Consider the following 18,434-nt stretch of genomic DNA (forward strand, 5'->3'; position numbering starts at 1 on the left):
AGCTAATGTCATATTCCAAGCTCAAAAGTTAAATCTTGAGGAGCTTAACTCTCTGTACAATTTAAGGTAATGCAACAATTTAGACGCTGTAGGCCTATAACGGCAGGCTAAGCTTCCCTCCTCCCGCAAAGCTACTAACCCAACCGCTGACCCCAACCTATGGCCCACTATTCTGAAATTCTGAAATAATCCATGTGTGAAGACCCTGGAGCATTCTTTGTAAACTCTGAGCCTCCTCTGAACCTTTTGTCAAGGCTCTTAATGAGGAAGTGTGGAGGTATAGTCTTGGAGCCCTGGGACAGCCGTCCTGAAGGTACACATGTGGCAAACTGAGATATCAATATAACTTACACATAGAAGCCCATGGAAATCTGAGGGAAATGGTAACCAGTGATTACATTGGAGGAAAAAATTGGCACAATAAATGATGGGGTAAAAATAAGGTATTACAAAAATAGACAGTAAAAAACAACATAACTATAACTAAATGTAGGCAATAATATAGTACTTCAGGTTTGAGTTTAAACAGGAAAGGAAAGTCCAATTAAACTTCAGTAAAAAAATAAAGAATAAAAGGGCGGACAAAAATGAGGGTTTTCAGGTGTAAGTGGTCACGAGGGTTTGGGAGGTGTACCCCCGCAAATTGTCTTTGCAAGGCCAAAGTAGGTAGAAAGTAATATGGATTAGTGAGAAGACATTTAAAAACCACAAAACCAGGATTTTATTTATTTAAAGGTCCACTAGATGGCAGTCACACACTATAGAAACGGACTGCATGTTGAAATTACGGAGCAGGACATTTCGGCGCAGGCCGATTTGGTGCAGACGTTTCGCCACAGGAGCCGGTTTGGCACACCCTGTTCAGCACAATTTTAATTAAGTGTACTGTACATCTCGGATGTCGGTGGCGGCTTCTTGCAACACAGCTTTGCATATGTTGCGTTGAGGTGCGGCTTGACGCTTGACACTTGCGTTCCCATGCTGCAGGGTTCATTCCTCAGACTAACCATACGGCGGATTGAACGCGGCCCAGCAGCCGTTGCAGCCGCTGTCAGCCGGCGGTTTATTCAAGCCGGCATGTTCCTCCGCGTCTACGTCCATCTGTGTCTTTGGACACTCATGCACACAGAAGGGCCCACGGAAGGGCCGGCTGCAGTGGTGAGGGGCCAGGCTTGGGCGGTGACGAAGTCTGTGATTGCGGATTGGAGTCAAGCGGCTCCTTGCATGGACTGCATTAGCTGAAAACACTGAAGCGTGGCCCCACTTCTGTACTAGGACTGCTTACCGCTGTTTGGGAGTTTGGGAGGTGAGTGACGAGTGACCTTCTTTGGGTTGCTCTTCATTCTCTCTGCCTTTTCTCCCTATTGTAACTCCTAGTGTTCTGTGGCATGACAGTCTTTATACATTAATTTATCAGCTCGGAACAATTACAGTCCTAGTCTGACAATTTATACATATACTTGCCAAGAGCCCCGACTTACTACTGTCCCTCCGCTGTATATTGCCTCCATTAGCTTCTAGCTGGTGTGGGAGGAGAGTGGGACCCAGTGCTTGTATTATGGGGCCTTATTGCTGTATTGGAGCAAGGCGGACATTACAGTCAGTTTGGCCTCAAGACTATATGCCCAGGAGACTGCGGGTCTAGGCCTTTGATCCTGAGCATATTGGCATCTGTTCTCTCAGCAACTTTCAGGCTCCAGGTGAGAGGAATCACCTGACAGCGCCTGAGGATTGTGACTCATCCACTCTCCCTTGCCTTGGGGGCGAAGGGAACTTCAACTCTGTTTTGACAATCCTCTTACTTACTATTCAATTTAGTATTGAAGAGTCTGTTGCACTCTGGGCAGATAAGTCGGGTGAATCTTACCATTTACCTTTCACCGATATGCAGCAGGGGAAAAGGTCCTCCAAATCGAATTACAGTCTGCGGAAAACGAAGACCCTTCCCTATAAGGAGAATATGGAGTCTGATACGAATGTTATGGAAGAATACGAAATACACCAAGCCGGTGGATCAAGGTGCTATCACTGAAATAAACTCAACCACCATTGAGGAAACCGTAGTCCCTGTCCCTAGTGGCAACAATACATTGAATAATACCAACTTTGAAGACATTGATAACAATTCTCCCTTAGATTTGTGTTTACATATTCAGAGAGGGATGTCATCACAAACTCCACTTATGATTGCCAGTGGCTCACTACTCCATAACATTAGCTTCGAGGGGATTGGGTCCTCCGACGTATTCCATATCTATGACATGTAATCACCACAGCTGTGCTGCTTCGGAAACTTTTTTCGGCGTCTGCGTCCTGCGTCGATGACGTCGATGCGCCGTCGTCCAGGGCCGCCTCCGACGTCATCCGATGTGATAAGTAGGACGCAAGACGCCCGTAGCCTCGGTTCCGTTTTTTCCGCGAACGTGTTGCTTCGTGAATCTCGGTTAACGCCTTGACTCTTTGGAGTTCTGTTCTTCTCGGTTCTTCGAACCTGTTCGTTATGTGAAAATCCTTCGTGTAAAGATGTCTTCTACTTCGTCTTCGACCCCGCGTCCGGGTTTCAAGAAGTGCGGGGAGTGTGGGTCCAAGATGTCGGTGACGGGCTCGCACGACGCCTGCCTCTGGTGCCTCGGGGAGGCCCACGACACGGATGACTGTATCGACTGCCAGTCGCTCACGTCCAAAGCCTTACGCGAACGTAAGAAGAAGTTGTCGGTAGGTCGGGTGTCCAAGCCCAGGAAGTCGAAGTCTGCGGGGCTTTCGACGGATGATTCAAGGGGTTACTCTCCGCGTCATCGTCAGAAGTCTCGTGGGTCTCCTTCTAGGAGTCGGTGTCGCCACTCCTCAGCCTCTTCGAGGCATTCTCGGAAGTGCCGACACCGGTCGTCTTCCAGGTCCTCTTCGGAGGACTCTGCCCGGCACGTCGCTTACCCCACCAGCCGTGCGACGCCGGAGGAATGGGCTTCCTTCGGGAAGAAAATGCTGGCGATTCTTGAGTCGCAGGGTACTAAGCCGTCCGCGCCCCCGAGTGGGGTCGGTCGTGAGAGGTCGAGAGACACCGCTCGCAAGAGTGGTCGGCACGAGGGTTGCCAGACATTTGGACGAAAAAAATTGGTCGACCAGACAAATGGTCGAACCAATTTGGTCGAAAACCAAATGGTCGAATTTTTTTTTTTATTTTAACCCTTTTTTTTATTTTTTTGGGGAGGTCCCCCTAACCCCCTTTTTTTCTCTAAAAACCCCTTTTTTAACTAAACGAAAACCCGAAATAAATATATAAATAAAAAAATTCGACCATTTGGTTTTCGACCAAATTGCGTCGACCAAATTGCAGTCGACCAGTTTTTTTTCGACGAATTGACTGGACACCCGGCACGAGTCACGGGAGAGGTCCCGTTCGGACAAGGAGACTCGTTCTCGACGTACCCGTTCCAGGTGCCGGTCCTCGACGTGTTCTAGACCGCATGCACCTGTGAGGTCTTCGAGAAGCTGTCGACGCTCAGGTAGTCGAGGGACACGCTCGGGGCTCCGGCTTCGAGGGCTGTGTCAACGCCGCTGATGATGGAGGCCCTGCATCTGACGTCGACGCCGATCCTCTCGGCGCCGATGCCGGTTCTCTCGACGCCGGCGCCGATTCGCTCGACCCCATCGACGCCTTTCGTGTCGGAGGTGCCCCATGGCACGGGAGAACCCCCTAGGAAGGCTCTGGTTAAGAGCAAGCACTCTCGGGTGTCTTCTTTTCGCCACCTAGACTATATTTCAGAGGCGGATGAGGATTCTGATGGCCTGGTTCCTAGTCAGGTTCCAGATGAAATTGTCTCGGGCCATAGTCAGTTTGACGATTTGAGACAGTCACTGCATGATGCCAGTGGACTGGACACCTCTCCGGAGGTGGAGTTTTGTAGGCCTGAGCCTGGCTCTCATGCCGATTCCTCGTACCTTATGGCTAGGGTTTCTGAGTACTTGGGATGGTCTGCTCCCCCAGGGGAGTTTGTGCAGGATGATCTGACGGACATCCTTGATGTTGGTCCCCCAACTGATCCGGTACTGCCGTTCCATATGGCTTTACAGAGAAGGGTGGCGGCGGCTTGGACTGCTCCGGAGAGTCTCCCGCCGGTGGGCAGATCCTTGTCGCGAAAATACCGTCCAGCCAGTAGCGACCCCTGCTACTTGACCAGGCACCCCACTCCGGAGAGTTTGGTGGTGCAGGCGGCCACGGCCCCGGCAAAGCAGGCATCGTACCCTACCATCCCTCCTGATAGGGAGGACAAACGTTTTGATGGCTGGGCGAAGAAAGTGTTTTCTTCTGGTGGTATGGCGCTTCAGGCGGCCAACTCCATTTGTGCCTTGTCTCGTTTCACACACACTCCGTGGAACTGTGTTGATTTAGCGGCTGAACATATTCCCGAAGGGGACGAACGGGATGGTTTCCTTGCTATGGTCCAGGATGGTAAGGATGCCACGTGTGAGTCCGTTCAGTCGGGTTTGGACTTAGCTGAATGCGTCAGTAGGTCCATGGCGGCGAGCACCGTAATACGCAGGTTTGCCTGGTTGCGGAAGTCAGGGTTTGCTCCTGATGTGCAGTCCCGGCTCCTCAACATGCCCTTTGACGGTGAACACCTTTTTGGCAGCAAGGCTGACGAGAGCCTTGAGAGGTTGCAGACCTCAAAAGCTGCAGCAAAGTCGTTGGGCGCTGCAGTTCGCCAACCTCTGTCTTTTCGTCCTAGGGGACAGCAGTGGAGGGGTGGTTCCTTTCGCTATTACTCCTTCAGTAAAGCGAGAGGAGCTGGCAGTCAAAGAGGCCAACGCAGTGGTACCAGAGGTGGACGACAGGGTACCCGTGGTGCCAAGGCCGCTCGGGCAGTTGTCTCTTTGCCCTCAGGTAACGCCGCAGCTGCTCCCATTCAGTCATGAGGCCATGTCCCATGGTTCGCCGGTTGGGGGAAGGCTGGCGCAGCATCTTGTGGAGTGGCAAGCCATTACTTCAGATGTGTGGGTTCTGGAGATCATAACCCACGGCTACTGTCTTCCCTTTCGGCACAGGCCTCGCGACAATCCACCGGGGAACCTCTCTTTGCAGAGTCCGGATCTGCTCCTTGCACAGGAAATTCAAGCCCTGCTGGAGAAAGGCGCCATAGAACTGGTGCCTGTAGCGGAGAGGAACAAGGGATGGTATTCCCCTTATTTTTTGATTTCGAAGAAAGATGGGGGATTGAGACCCATCATGGACTTGCACGGTTTGAACAAACTCCTCAGGAAGGACAAGTTCAAGATGGTTACTCTCTCTCAAGTCCTCCAGGCCCTTCAGCTTCAGGACTGGTTGGTGTCACTCGACCTCAAGGATGCTTACTTCCATGTGCCGATCCATCCCAAGCACAAGAAGTACCTGAGGTTTGCGGTTGGCGACTCGCACTTTCGTTTGGATGGACCTCCGCCCCGAGGGTTTTCACCAAGCTCATGGTGGTGGTGGCAGCGCATCTCAGGCAAGGGGGGATTCACGTCTACCCCTACCTGGACGATTGGTTGATCAGGGGGAGCTCTCCCGAGCAAGTCCTGGATCATCTGTCCGTCACCTGCCACTCCCTTCACAGGCTGGGCTTCTCCCTCAATTTAACGAAGTCCCATTTGACGCCAACACAGTGGCTCCAGTACATCGGAGCAGTGCTCGACACTTCCCTGGGGCAGTGTTTTCCTCCCCAGGTGAGGGCTCTTCACATTCAGCAGATGGTGCACAAGTTTCAGCATGCCCAGACGCTCCCAGCGTTCGAGTTCTTGAGGTTGCTCGGCCTCATGGCATCCTGCATTCTTCTGGTGCCAGAGGCTCGCCTGCGGATGGGATCTTTGCAGTGGGCGCTCAAGACGCAATGGTCGCAGTCCTCCAGCAGGATGTCGGACCCAGTTCAGCTGCCGCCCTCGGTCGCCCGAGACCTTCTGTGGTGGGCCGTCGAAGGCAACTTGATGAAGGGGGCTCCATTTTGGCTTCCCTGGCCGGAGGTGACTATCGTGACGGATGCATCCCTCACGGGTTGGGGAGCTCATGCCAACGGGCTGACAGTCAGCGGTCGTTGGTCTCCGTCGGAGTCCAGACTCCATATCAATCTGTTGGAGCTGAGGGCCGTCAGGCTAGCCCTGAAGGCTTTTCTGCCGACTGTGCGAGGAAAGAGTGTCCTGATCCTGACGGACAACACAGTGGCCATGCACTACCTCAACAAAAAGGGGGGGGCAGGGTCACTTCCTCTGTGCAGGGAGGCGATGCAGCTCGAGTTCTGTGCCATCCAGCAGGAAGTTTCGATCTCGGCAGTTCATCTGGCCGGAGACGAAAACGTGACGGCGGACGCTCTGAGCAGGCAGAGCACGATCTCTCACGAGTGGGAGTTGGCTCAGGAGATTCTCCTGGAGATCTTCGCCCTTTGGGGGACCCCTCAAGTGGATCTCTTCGCCTCCAGTGTCAACCGGAAGTGCAAAAGGTTTTGCTTGCGGGAATTTCCTCCAAAAGGAGCCTTAGGAGACGCGTTCGTGGTGGAGTGGTCATTCCCGCTGCTGTACGCGTTTCCTCCAGTCCCCGTCATCCCGCAAGTGCTGCGGAGGTTACGGAAGTTCGGTTCCCGGATGATCCTCATTGCTCCGGCGTGGGCTCGGAGGACGTGGTACCCGGACCATCTCGACTTGTCTATCTGCCCACCGCGTCGTCTTCCCTACCGAGACGATCTGCTCTCACGGGAGGGGGGTCAGGTTCTCCATCCAGAGGTCAGATCCCTCAACCTTCACGCTTGGCTTCTGAAAGGTTGAGGTATAGGGATTCGGACCTCCCTGAAGACGTGATGGAGGTGTTGCTTTCGGCCCGAAGGCCAGCAACAAAGTCTCTGTACCGTTGCCGTTGGCGTAAGTTCTGCGACTGGTGCAGAGTTCAGAATGTGGATCCTTTTGCATGTGACATCCCCATGGTTCTGTCCTTTTTACTTTCTTTGGCCCACAGGGGCTTGCAAGTGGGTACCATTAAAGGTTACCTGGCGGCGCGGTCCATCTTTAAGCGCTCGTCTGAAGAGTGTTCTTACTTTAAAATCCCTTTAATTTCACAGTTTCTGAAAGGGCTCACTAATGTGTTCCCTCAGTCACCTTTCCTGGTGCCCGGTTGGGATTTAAACCTTGTTCTTAAGTTTCTTATGGGTGCTTCGTTTGAGCCTTTACATTCTTGCCCTTTGAGGCTGTTAACTCTGAAAACTGTGTTTTTAGTTGCGGTTACTTCTGCTCGCAGAGTGAGTGAGTTACAGGCACTTTCAGTTAAGCCACCCTTCACTGTATTTCACAAGGACAGGGTTGTCCTTAGAGTTCGTCCTTCTTTTCTTCCGAAGGTAGTGACGGAATTTCATTTGGCCCAGGAGGTTGTTCTTCCGGCATTCTATCCTCCTCCGCATCCTGGTAAGGAAGAGGAGAGGCTCCATAGGCTTGATCCTAGGAGAGCTTTAAGCTTTTATGTTTCACGCATGTCCCGGGTCAGAGTGGGCGATCAACTCTTTATTGGTTACGCTGGAAAGCGTTTGGGGCAAGCTGTGACGAAAGAGACTTTGTCTCGCTGGATTATTTTGGCCATCTCGGAGTGCTACCGCTTGGCGGGTAAGGACCCACCGGCTGGCTTGCGGGCCCATTCTACCAGGGGTATGGCTGCGTCTACTGCCCTGCAGAGGGGTGTTCCTATTCGCAACATCTGTGATGCAGCAACCTGGGCTTCAGTACATACATTTGTACGTCACTATTCCCTCGATTCCATCCGAGCACAGGATCTGGCCTTTGGCAAGGCGGTCCTTTGCTCTGCTATTTGATTGGCTATTCTAAATTTTGATTCTAAATTCTTTCCCTCCTCCTTGCTCTGGTACTGCTTTGGGAGTCTGTCATAGATATGGAATACATCGGAGGAGCCAATCCCCTCGAAGAACAAGTTACTTGCTTACCTGGTAACGTTCTTTCGATGGGATGGTCCGACGACGTATTCCATATCGCTCCCGCCCTGCCTTCCCGGGGTCTCTATCTGAACAGTGAATATCTAAAGCATTGTTGGTGTGCTTTTTTGTATATATGTCCATTGATGTGGGTTTATGTTTATTCTTGTGACTGCACAATTGAAATGATCAACCAATAGTGGCACTTATCTGTTGTTGTTATTGCATTGGGATCCAGCCTGTCTTACTGGATCATACCTATATGTATTGTTTTTTCTAAACATCTCTGGGTGCTCTTACCCCACCAACTTTATCTAGATGTCATTAAATACATTTTGTGAAAAATGATGCAGTAAGAAGTGACTGTCATATTTACTATAATGTTGGAACTCTGTGACCTTTCACCCTGAAGTTTCTGTTAATTTAAGTATACCCACCTGGGTTTTTCAGAGCTCTGCCAAGTGCCCTTATGTTCAATCTTGCGGTTAACTGTTCAGCCACGCAGCTCTGCAGGCCACTGTTCAGGACGGCTTTAATTGAATTTTATTTTTTTTATTTTATTGAAATTGCAATGTTAACAATAATAATAAACTTTAATGTGATATAGAATGAAAAAGAATTCAAACTTTACACATAACAATTGTTCATTAATAACAATAACAAGCAAAAGGAATAAACAAGTAATTTTCAGCACAATAAATAAAATAATTTAAGTAAACAAAGGATAATATGTCAAATATAACACTAGAAATAACCAATATTATTGTCATCTTTACCCCAAGTGTTAGAAAAATGTATGCATATTGATCGATAATGTACATATTTACAAGACTACTCACATCGAAATCATATATTAGACAAAATTTATGCCAATAACGGATCACAAAATGGCACAAGCTTTCTTCGCATTGCAGTGCTCAACTTATTTAAATCAGACAGCCCAACTTTGATTCAATTTTTAGCCATATATTATAGAGGCTATGAACAAATGCATGTTGCAGGTATTTGTGCAATATAGCCGGAACGACGTTTCACAGATGGTTAAGGGGTTGTGAACAAATTCGGCAAGGTATAATGCTATTGTGTTAGTTAATGTCAGGCATTCCGTAAGGAGATGTTTGGCTGTCTCTAAACATTCTGGTAACTTACATAGGTGGCAAATTCGCTCATGGACAGGGATATTTTCCCTAACTCCCAAAGTCCTCAGAGTGGGTAGTTGTTTCAATCTAAACAGATTGATAAAACGTCTTGAGTCTTTTCATAGGACAGTGGTTCAAATATGCTTGGGGCTTCATATAGGTGTACAATCTATATTTGATGAATTGATAGATTTTAAGGGTGCTCAGATGCCCAAAGTTCTCAAGCCAATCCCAGAGGTCCACCCTTTTCCCAAGTGCATTTTGGACCTCCTTAGTATAAGCTGCCCCTCTGTGTCCAACCTATATCAGCAAGAAATGTTGACATTCATTTGAATAGGGGTGATGTGGTATGTTTTTTAACCACTTCCTGATGTATCACAGACAACAGGGGATTAGAGCAACCACTGGTCATCTTAAAATAGAATCCGGCTCTCTTTTTGAGTACAATTGCTTTTAATGATGGAAGACCCATTTCTAATTTTATCAGAGCCATTGGTACTCCTGGGGATAATCCCAATATCCGATGCCAGAATTTACCTTCCAACACTTGCAGCCAAGCCAAATCAAAATAGAGAAGAGCCTCAAGTCCATAGGTGATCGTAGGTACAAACACTTGAATGTAAAGGTGCTGTGTCCCCCAAAGCGTATAACCGCCCTGCTTGTTTGAAAATGTAGCAATCAGTCCAGTGACTTGCGCTGCCCGTTTTTGCGTCCTTGTCTGCAGTAAAGGTAATCGCCATAAGGCTCGATTTTTTTCAATTCTGAGGTAACGATAGGAGGGTGCATACGGAATATTAATTTGACCCACCATCAGGTTAACTCGGGATGTTCTTTTCCCAGTGAATCTGAGCACTTTGGTCTTGTCTAGGTTGACAGTCAGACCATTAAGATTAGCATATTCCCATAGAGTGGTAGCGGAGCGTCGGAGCCCACTGATGGTATTATCAAATACTACCAGGTCGTCGTCGTATGCTAGTACAATGCAAGGCGCCTCACCAATTTTCGGAGGACAATTATCAGTTTCAGCTAACACTGCAAGGATATCGTATACATAGAGGTTGTATATCAGGGGTGCGGTAACACATCCCTGCTTTACCCCTCTGTTCTGGGGCACCTTTTGGGTCATGTTGCCTTCTTGATTTAACCTGAGACGAGCCAAAGTGTTTTGGTGCAGAAGTCTCAGGTAGTACAAGAGACCTCCCGGGCATCCCATCATCTCAAGTTTCTGCCACAATCTGTCTCTAGGGATGTAATCAAAAGCAGACTTGAAGTCAATGTAAAGGGCATACAGAGGAGGCTGCCCCTAAGTGAGTGCCTGTGTGCGCAATATGTCCATCACGATGAGGTTATGTGATGTAGAGAAGTCCCGCCGGAATCCACACTGGAATTTGCTAAGTATGTTGGCCTCATCTACCCATTTCTGCACTTCGTTTAACAATAATGAGGCAAAATGTTTGCCTCTAACATCCAACATAGAGAGAAGCCTATAGTTATTGGGATCGGCAGGGTTGCCCTTTTTAAAATGGGAATAAGGATGGCTGTTTGCCAAGATTGAGTGATTCTCCCCTGCGCTAGAATTTTTTTGAAGAGTATGGAGAATAACTCCGCCCAAAATTCAGGGTAATTCATAATTACCACATTTGCCAGCCCATTAGGGCCAGGTGCTCTTGAGGACTTAAGATCTTTTATTTTATTCAAGATCATTCCAGGGGATACTTCGAAAGGTGGGGTGATAGGGGCCTTGTTCAGAGATGTTTTAAGCAACTTGGTCTCCCCTATATTATCAAGGCCTCCTCACTGATGGGATTGATTAATTCAACTTTGCCATTCTTCCTAGTTTCGTTCAATAGAGACCGAATGCTCCGGGAGTTCCTAGAGCAGATAGTCTGCACTGGCTTTAAATAGGCGCAATTTCTCTGTCTTTTTTATATGCTTAGCGCTGGTTCTATAGCAATTTTTAGCTCTTCTAACTCTCGCAGTAAAGAGCTGCTGGTAAGTTAAAGTTCTTAATGCTACGAATTTCAGCTCTCAGCCCTCTCTTGGCATCTCCGATTCCTTTATTGTAGGGGCGACTAACACCCTCTGTTCTTATCATGTAGCCCATTTTGGCCACAGCATGTTTTCCCGAAAATGCCAGAATCCATTCTTCAATGGCATTAATGGCCATGTTGTTAAAGTCCAGAGAGCCAACAGAGGAGGTGTTGGAGGGCTGCCGTAGCTGATCGAATATTCTTTTCCGACCATATGATTCTAGAGCCTGAACTATTGTTGTTAATAGTACCAATATTCAATGTAGGAGTAGTGTGGATAGGTAATCGAAGAAAATATTGGAACATCGCATGGTCACTCCAGTTATTGGTCACTTTCATGTCTACAACTTTCAATTGCATTTCAAGGCACATGAAAATGTAATCCAGAGTGCTGGATGCTAACCCATTTGTCCAGGTATGTTTCCCCGGCATATCGCCAAGTAAGCACCCATTAATCATCTCAATATCCCAGTAAGCAAACATTAGTAACCAGCCCAGCCCCTCAGCCTCTCTTTTATCGTGGACCATTAGGCATGTTGTGCTAAGATTCGGGTTAGACGATATATAGCCCTCGCCTGTCATGTGGCAGTTGAAGTCCCCCATGACCACCACTGCCACGTTAGCAGGTTTCAATGTCCAAGATGACATTAGGTCCTGAAGTGCTTCTTGTAAAGGTTCTCCCAGGACTTCTCCCGGTGGGTTGTAAAGGTTAACAAGGAGAAACCTAAGAGAGCAACTTTCTTCTTCATATTCAACCTCTACCGCCATAAGGTAGTCCTCGACATCACAATGCACCCTTCGACAAACCACGTGTTTACCACCCCAATAAGTAGACCACTAAAGGGGCGACCCCTTGTACCCTGTTTTGCGAAAGATTGATGCACAACAAAACCATCCCATAGCAGAGGGTCCATTGCCCAGGTCTCTTGAAGACAAATACAGCTGTGTTTAGACAGAAGGTCGACGGAACCCTCCATTCTCAATAAATGGGCAAAGCCTCTGCAGTTCCACGTAAGAAGGGAAAAGGTTCAGCGATTGTGTAGAATCCACGGGAGGGATTCCATCAGCCATTTTAGGACTTGCTGTACTTCAGCAAGTTCAAGATTTTTCGCTTTGGCTGACTTGGCACAAATAGACACTGGGACTGAAGCTGTAATGTCCTCCCGGGCAATGTTCGTATCAGGTTCATTCAAGTCCACGTCGATATCGACGTCAACTGTCCTCAGTTCCTCTTTGTATTTCCTGATCAGCCGTGCTGTCGACAAAAAGGTACAGTGTAGGGCAGAAACATTGATATTAGGGCCTATCAATGGCTCTACGAACAAAAAATCGTCAGATTTCAGTGAGGTGGGGAATACAATAAAGTCTGACTAACAACTCAGATCGCGCAAGCCATGAATTTCTACCGCTCTGGTATAGGTTCTTAATAAAGCAAATGCGATTCTCGTTGTTGTCTTTAGTATTGTTCCCCAGTTCAGATAGCCCCGGTATCGATAAGTTTTCCTCGTGGGCAAATACTGCTGGTTGCTCAGTGCATACTGGTGGGCTAAGATCGCAATCCGGATCTGAGTTTTTCAAAAGATCCTCATCTAAAGCCGGGCTGATGGCTTTTTCTTCCGGCATGAGCCAGCCAGAAAGGGAACCTTTAGACGTAGGCACCCGTGCGGCAGATCCAGCTAATCTCTTTTTGGCCTTTTTCGAGTGAGTATCCAGCCCTGTCTGCAGCACAGCCGCGGGTGGTAAGGCACTTGTTTTAGATTTTTTGTTTTTAAGAGCTTTCCTCGCCAGTCTACGGTGTTTCCTTGAGTAGAAAATAAAGGGACTTTGTGCCATCTCAAGGTCGCCAACCTTCTCCTGGGTTTCTTCATAGGTTTCAGCGTTGATGATGGATTCTGCGGGCTCTGCTACAACTTCTTCCACAGTGCCCTGGTCATCGCTTTCTTCCACAATGTGCAAGGCGTCAGATAGGTTAGTTTCCGCCTCTTCACAGAGATGGTCCTTTTCTAACGCCATGGTGAGGATGTTAGTATTGGTCAAAATGCGACCTGACATTTGCAGCAAGATCTTAAGCACAAATTGAAGAGCAGCAACCTCAGATTGGATCTCAGCAACCCCAGATAATCCGGGGTGTTGGCTCTCCAAATCATCGTCTTGCTTATCTGGTGCGTCCTCCATAGATGCCATTGCTAGATTAGGGGAACCAGACAGTCGTCCACTGCTTCCAATGGAATTATGTAGTCCAGGAGGAGTGCTCAAGTTGAACAAGTTACTTTCTTACCTGGTAACGTTCTTTCTATGGGATGGTCCGACGACATATTCCATATCTATGACATGTAATCACCACAGCTGTGCTGCTTTGGAAACTTTTTTCGGCGTCTGCGTCGATGACGTCGATGCGCCGTCGTCGAGAGCCTCCTCCGACGTCATCCGATGTGATAAGTAGGACGCACGACGCCCGTAGCCTCAGTTGTAGTTTTTTCCCCCAGAACGTGTGACACTAGTCAACTGCCAGTCAGACACTAAGCCTTGCGGAACCTAAGCTGTAATCGCAAAAGAAATTCTGCACCATTCATTCCATCACACGTCCTGATGAAGGCCTGCCCAAAAAGCTGCATCACACAGCTCCTCGAGGCCGAAACACCATTGTGTCGACGATATCACCATTTGAACAGTGAAATGATCAACCAATAGTGGCAGTTATCTGTTTTTGTTATTGCATTGGGATCCAGCCTGTCTTACTGGATCATACCTATATGTATTGTTTTTTCTAAACATCTCTGGGTGCTCTATCCCCACCAACTTTATCTAGATGTCATTAAATACATTTTGTGAAAAATGATGCAGTAAGAAGTGACTGTCATATTTACTATAATGTTGGAACTCTGTGACCTCTCACCCTGAAGTTTCTGTTAGTTAAATGCAAGGCCATAGAGATCTTATCGATTTTATGTGCACCAGTTACATATATTAAGCGTTATGAGCTTAACTTATTCTGAATGCCCTTCGTTAATATAAGTAACTGGTGCGTTTGAAAGTGATATGATCTGCATAGCTGAGTGGTTAGATCTTCGGTCACACAGCCCTGCAGGCCAGGGTTCAAGACGGCATCAGCTCTTTATTTTTTTTAATTGAAAAAATAGTACTGCTGTGCAGAAAAATGCTGGTGCCAAAAGATCTGTGTGCTGGACAGCCCTCACTTAACAGGCCGCACCATACCGCCTGGTGCTGAACTGGCTGCACCAAAATGGGGTGTACCGAGATATTAGGCTGGATGTAAAAGGTACTTGGTTATAAAAAAAAAAGTTATTAAGGTTTCGTTATATATGCATGTAGATGTAGTGTCAGCGTTAACATCGCATATGACCAGAGGGAAACAATCTATTGCGAGCCTGCCATCGCGACCAAAGATGCCAAAGTCATTGACTGGTGTTCTGACCCTGAATCCCATACAGATGGGTACATGGACCGACCTACTGACTCAAGGATCTGAACTCTGAAGGAAAGGACTGTGGCTGGAAAGCAGTAAGGGCTGTTCCGCATTCCGGAAGTAGGCGTACTTGGATAATTAGATAAAACCTAGCCTTCCACATAAAACGTTTGTGAGACAGTGTGGTGCCTATAACATGAGCGCACAAGGACCAGGAGTCTCACTGTAAGCAAGGATCGACACAGTAGAGCAAATGGGTGCAGCCCAAGCCAGGGGGCAAGAAGTGACACGGTTGGATGAGGCCCAATTACTGGCAGAGGCTGTTGGTGTCTGCAACCAGCTTTAAGAGTGTTCCGTCCAACAGCCCAGGATCAGCATGATCTTGGGAATAATCCAGCTAACAATGACAGCAGGTAGCGATCCAGGTAACCCAGGTCGCCAAAGATCGTGGTCTGCTTCAACCCCTGATAAATGGTAACACTCTGACAACTTCATCAAAAGCCAAGCATCCAAATGCTCAAGCAAAGGAAAGGGGCACTCTCATCCCAGTGACATTTCCCTGCCAGTTGGTGGAGATTGAGAGAGTGTGATGGACAGCGTACTTATTTGTGTTTTTGAATGCCCCACCAGGTGATCACAGTTCTCCCAAATCAGTTGGCACCTGTGTAGTTCAGTAAAACCCTTGACATGTCAGACCTTGTTTCTGAGTGGCCTGATCCTTCGGCTGTTACTGTTGAGATTTCATGGCCTACTTGTAAACCTGTCCTTATTCATCAACACATTTTGAAATAATGTTTGGTGCAAATGTGTCTTTTAATTGAAATCATTTTACTTTAAACTTATTTTCACATATATGCTTATTTACTTTTATTGAAGGTCTACATTCTTACACTAAAAGATTTGGTAAGAAAGATGGAAAGAAATTATAAAGTGATTTCGAAGAACGGTACAGTGGAATACACTCTTGGCAAACTTGAACCTGGTGGAAAGTACAGTGTAACTGTCCAGCTAAAAAATATGAGCAAGGAGTCGACCATCAAACTCTCAACTGGTGAGACTGTTAACAGTATTTTCGAAACCATCATTTTCTGTTTTCAGCAATGGTGAATGGGCAAACATTGTGATGTCCAGAGACCGAGCAGTCTTTTATACTAGGGCTAGCGATGTTTGTGTAATTTTGGAGACAGATGCACATACTCTAGAAGATAATCTTGTTCTTCAATTTGTAAAGTGGAAAGGTTTTCAAGATATCAGGGTTTGCAAAACATTACATTTAAAGTAAAATTTGACTGTGGAGGTACAGTGGATCTTTGTTTGAAATTAAAATGTATATTTTTAGCTAAAAAGTTTGATTTAGGAATAATACATTGACTAGAGCAATTGTGATTCATAATTGAGACGTCTTTGGCATTTAAAATGCAGTTTGCAACTCTGAATAACTGAATTGTATTTTCAATATTTGTTTACAATGTCCAGTTTTCTCTTTCCTGTCTGTCAATGTAGCTTTACTTTCATATATAACATGGAAAACATTTAATAAATGCACACATACTCGCTAGTGCGGAGACTAAAATGTTCCTGATTCAGGGGGTGGCCAGTCAAAATCCTGTGTCACAAAACTTGTTGGGCAACATAAAGCAATAATTCTAATGGATTACATTGTTATGCAGATTCCTTCATCTTTTATATTTCATCCAGTGCCAGCTGCACCGCCAAAACCTTTCCACTAGCAGAGCGTCCGTAGCACTGATCATCTGGATCCTGGACTCTATACTGATGCACGTGATGCCACGAGCACTATAAATCGGAAATGACACCCTTACCTCTGCTCCATTTTGTTTCCACCCCCCCCGCATGCTACTTTTCAGGTGTGTGCCTTTCTCCTGTGAGGAATTCTGTAGTGCACCATACTTGTATCTCGCAGGTCCTTTGGAGTTTAAATCTTGTAGGCATAGGAGAGCAACGTGTCTGTGTTGTAATCCCACTAGATATTTTGTATTTCAGGGCCGACCAAGACAACAAACGTAACTCTTGGCTAGCCATGCACCTTAAGGCACTCTGGGAAAGGTCAGCAAATGTTTTCACTTCTCTGCATATAGGTGGTTCTGGCCCTACCTCTGAATTCCCCAGGTGTTACTCCAGCCAGACACACCATTGCGGTAGATGGGATGAGGCTGTTGAAGAGGCAGAGGAACCAGCGAATCCTCTCTTCTGATGCTGAAGGTAGTCGCTCCTCGTCTAGGATATCTCTGCTGCCACAGTAGCTCTTCTGAATTTTTCCTGCTGCCAGGTGGCGCAGCACATCTCTTCTAATCACTTGCAACCGGGCCAGTTTATTGTTGCCGGCATGAGACTTGAATTTATTGTTAACATTTCCTATGGTGCTCCGTATGAGCCCCTATGTTGTTCCTTCAGACAACCCACCCTTAGTGATTTTCCCTTTCGCCATCACTTATGCTAAGCGGTTAAGTGAGCTGCAGGACTTAACATTCTAACCTCCCTGCATGGGTTTCTCCAAAGAGCCAGCGTTGAGTGAGGCCATGCTTCCTCCCCAAGGTGGTCGCTTATTTTCCTTTCTTTCAAAAGATTCATCTTGCTGTATGTTTTCCTCTGCCTCATCATTCTAAGGTAGAGGAATGATTCTATCGGCTTCATCTGGAGACCAGAAGGGATTAACAGCTTTTCATTGGTTACGCTGGTACACATGCTGACAGGGCTGTGACCAAACCGACACTGTCAAAGTGGATCATTCTCTTCTTTTCAGAATGCTGTGATGTAGCTGCTAAGGATGTGCCTGAGGATCTCGGCTCATTCTACCAGAGGAGTTGCTGCCACCTCTGCCCTGTCCCTATCCTGGACATCTGCCAGGCGACAACATGGGCATTTCTACACACAATTGCTGTGCATTAAGGCTTTCAGATCAGGATGCCTGTTTTTGTAGGGTAGTCCTCAAGATTTTTCAGGTCTAGGTGGTCTCCTTGCTCTCTTCCCTCCTCCAGAACTACGTATTGCTATGACAGTCTATCATAGATGAAGAATCCGTCAGAGGAAGGAATCTATTTGGAAAACAAATTCCTTGCCTTTGGTTAATGTTCCTTCTGATGCTGTTCCTCTCACAAATTCCTCATCAACCTCCCTACCTGTCGATCTTGGTGGTTCCGCAGCCCCCCAGCATCAGAGTGCTGGGGAAAAAGGGTAGAACTGAGTTCACTGGGCATGGCGTCTCAATAAATACTGCCCCCCCATGCCCTGTCTGGCATGTAGACGCATTGGGTGGAGCCGCTCTGTGCCTCCCTGTTGATGGAAAAATTTCAAACAATATATGCACTGTGGATAGGATATCCTAGATGAGAACATTACAGAGAGGTAAGTAATTTGTTCTTTGATGGCAACAACCTCTTTGCAGTAGAGGCAGAGAAATTCAAGGAATCACAGTGGACAGCCAAGTCATTATGGCCTTTGCAGTTCAGCAAACTTAAGGTGTTGCTTCATATTCTTAGGCTTCTTTGGGGCTGGATACCATGTTTTTGCTTCTATGTTGCTTTGCACACAGAGGAAGGGAAGCACAGACGAGGAGGAGGAGGAGGAGGAGGAGGAGGAGGAGGAGGAGGAGGAGGAGGAATAGGAGCCAGGCTCCCCCTGCTTTAGGAACCACATCCCCAAAACCTCTTTCATAACAGGGAAATCCTGCACACTCAAATAGGAACAAACCTTCGGTCTTACAAAATTACCAAAGAAAAATGTGTTTTTTAAAAATTTGCCATATACTATTTTTAATGATATATTCATGATCTTTAATTTCAAATGATTTCAAATATAGATATATTTTACAATAAAATCCACCCTATTTCCAAAAACATATATACATGAATAAATTAAAATAAGACCATACAATCACTCT

The 18,434-nt window shown here is 47.0% G+C and overlaps 1 protein-coding gene across 2 annotated transcripts in view; it reads left to right on the top strand.

The window, feature by feature from the left end:
- Positions 1-18,434, top strand: part of SORL1 (sortilin related receptor 1) — a 1,341,481-nt gene that overhangs the window by 1,220,528 nt on the left and 102,519 nt on the right. For both annotated transcript variants that reach the window (XM_069614318.1, XM_069614319.1), the window contains exon 44: positions 15,410-15,584. In XM_069614318.1, coding sequence (XP_069470419.1) covers positions 15,410-15,584 — 175 coding nt within the window. The remainder of the gene's footprint in view (positions 1-15,409; positions 15,585-18,434) is intronic.

The sequence above is a fragment of the Ambystoma mexicanum genome, chromosome 9, assembly GCF_040938575.1.
Source record: "Ambystoma mexicanum isolate Mex_15411 chromosome 9, UKY_AmexF1_1, whole genome shotgun sequence".
Lineage (NCBI taxonomy): Eukaryota > Metazoa > Chordata > Amphibia > Caudata > Ambystomatidae > Ambystoma > Ambystoma mexicanum.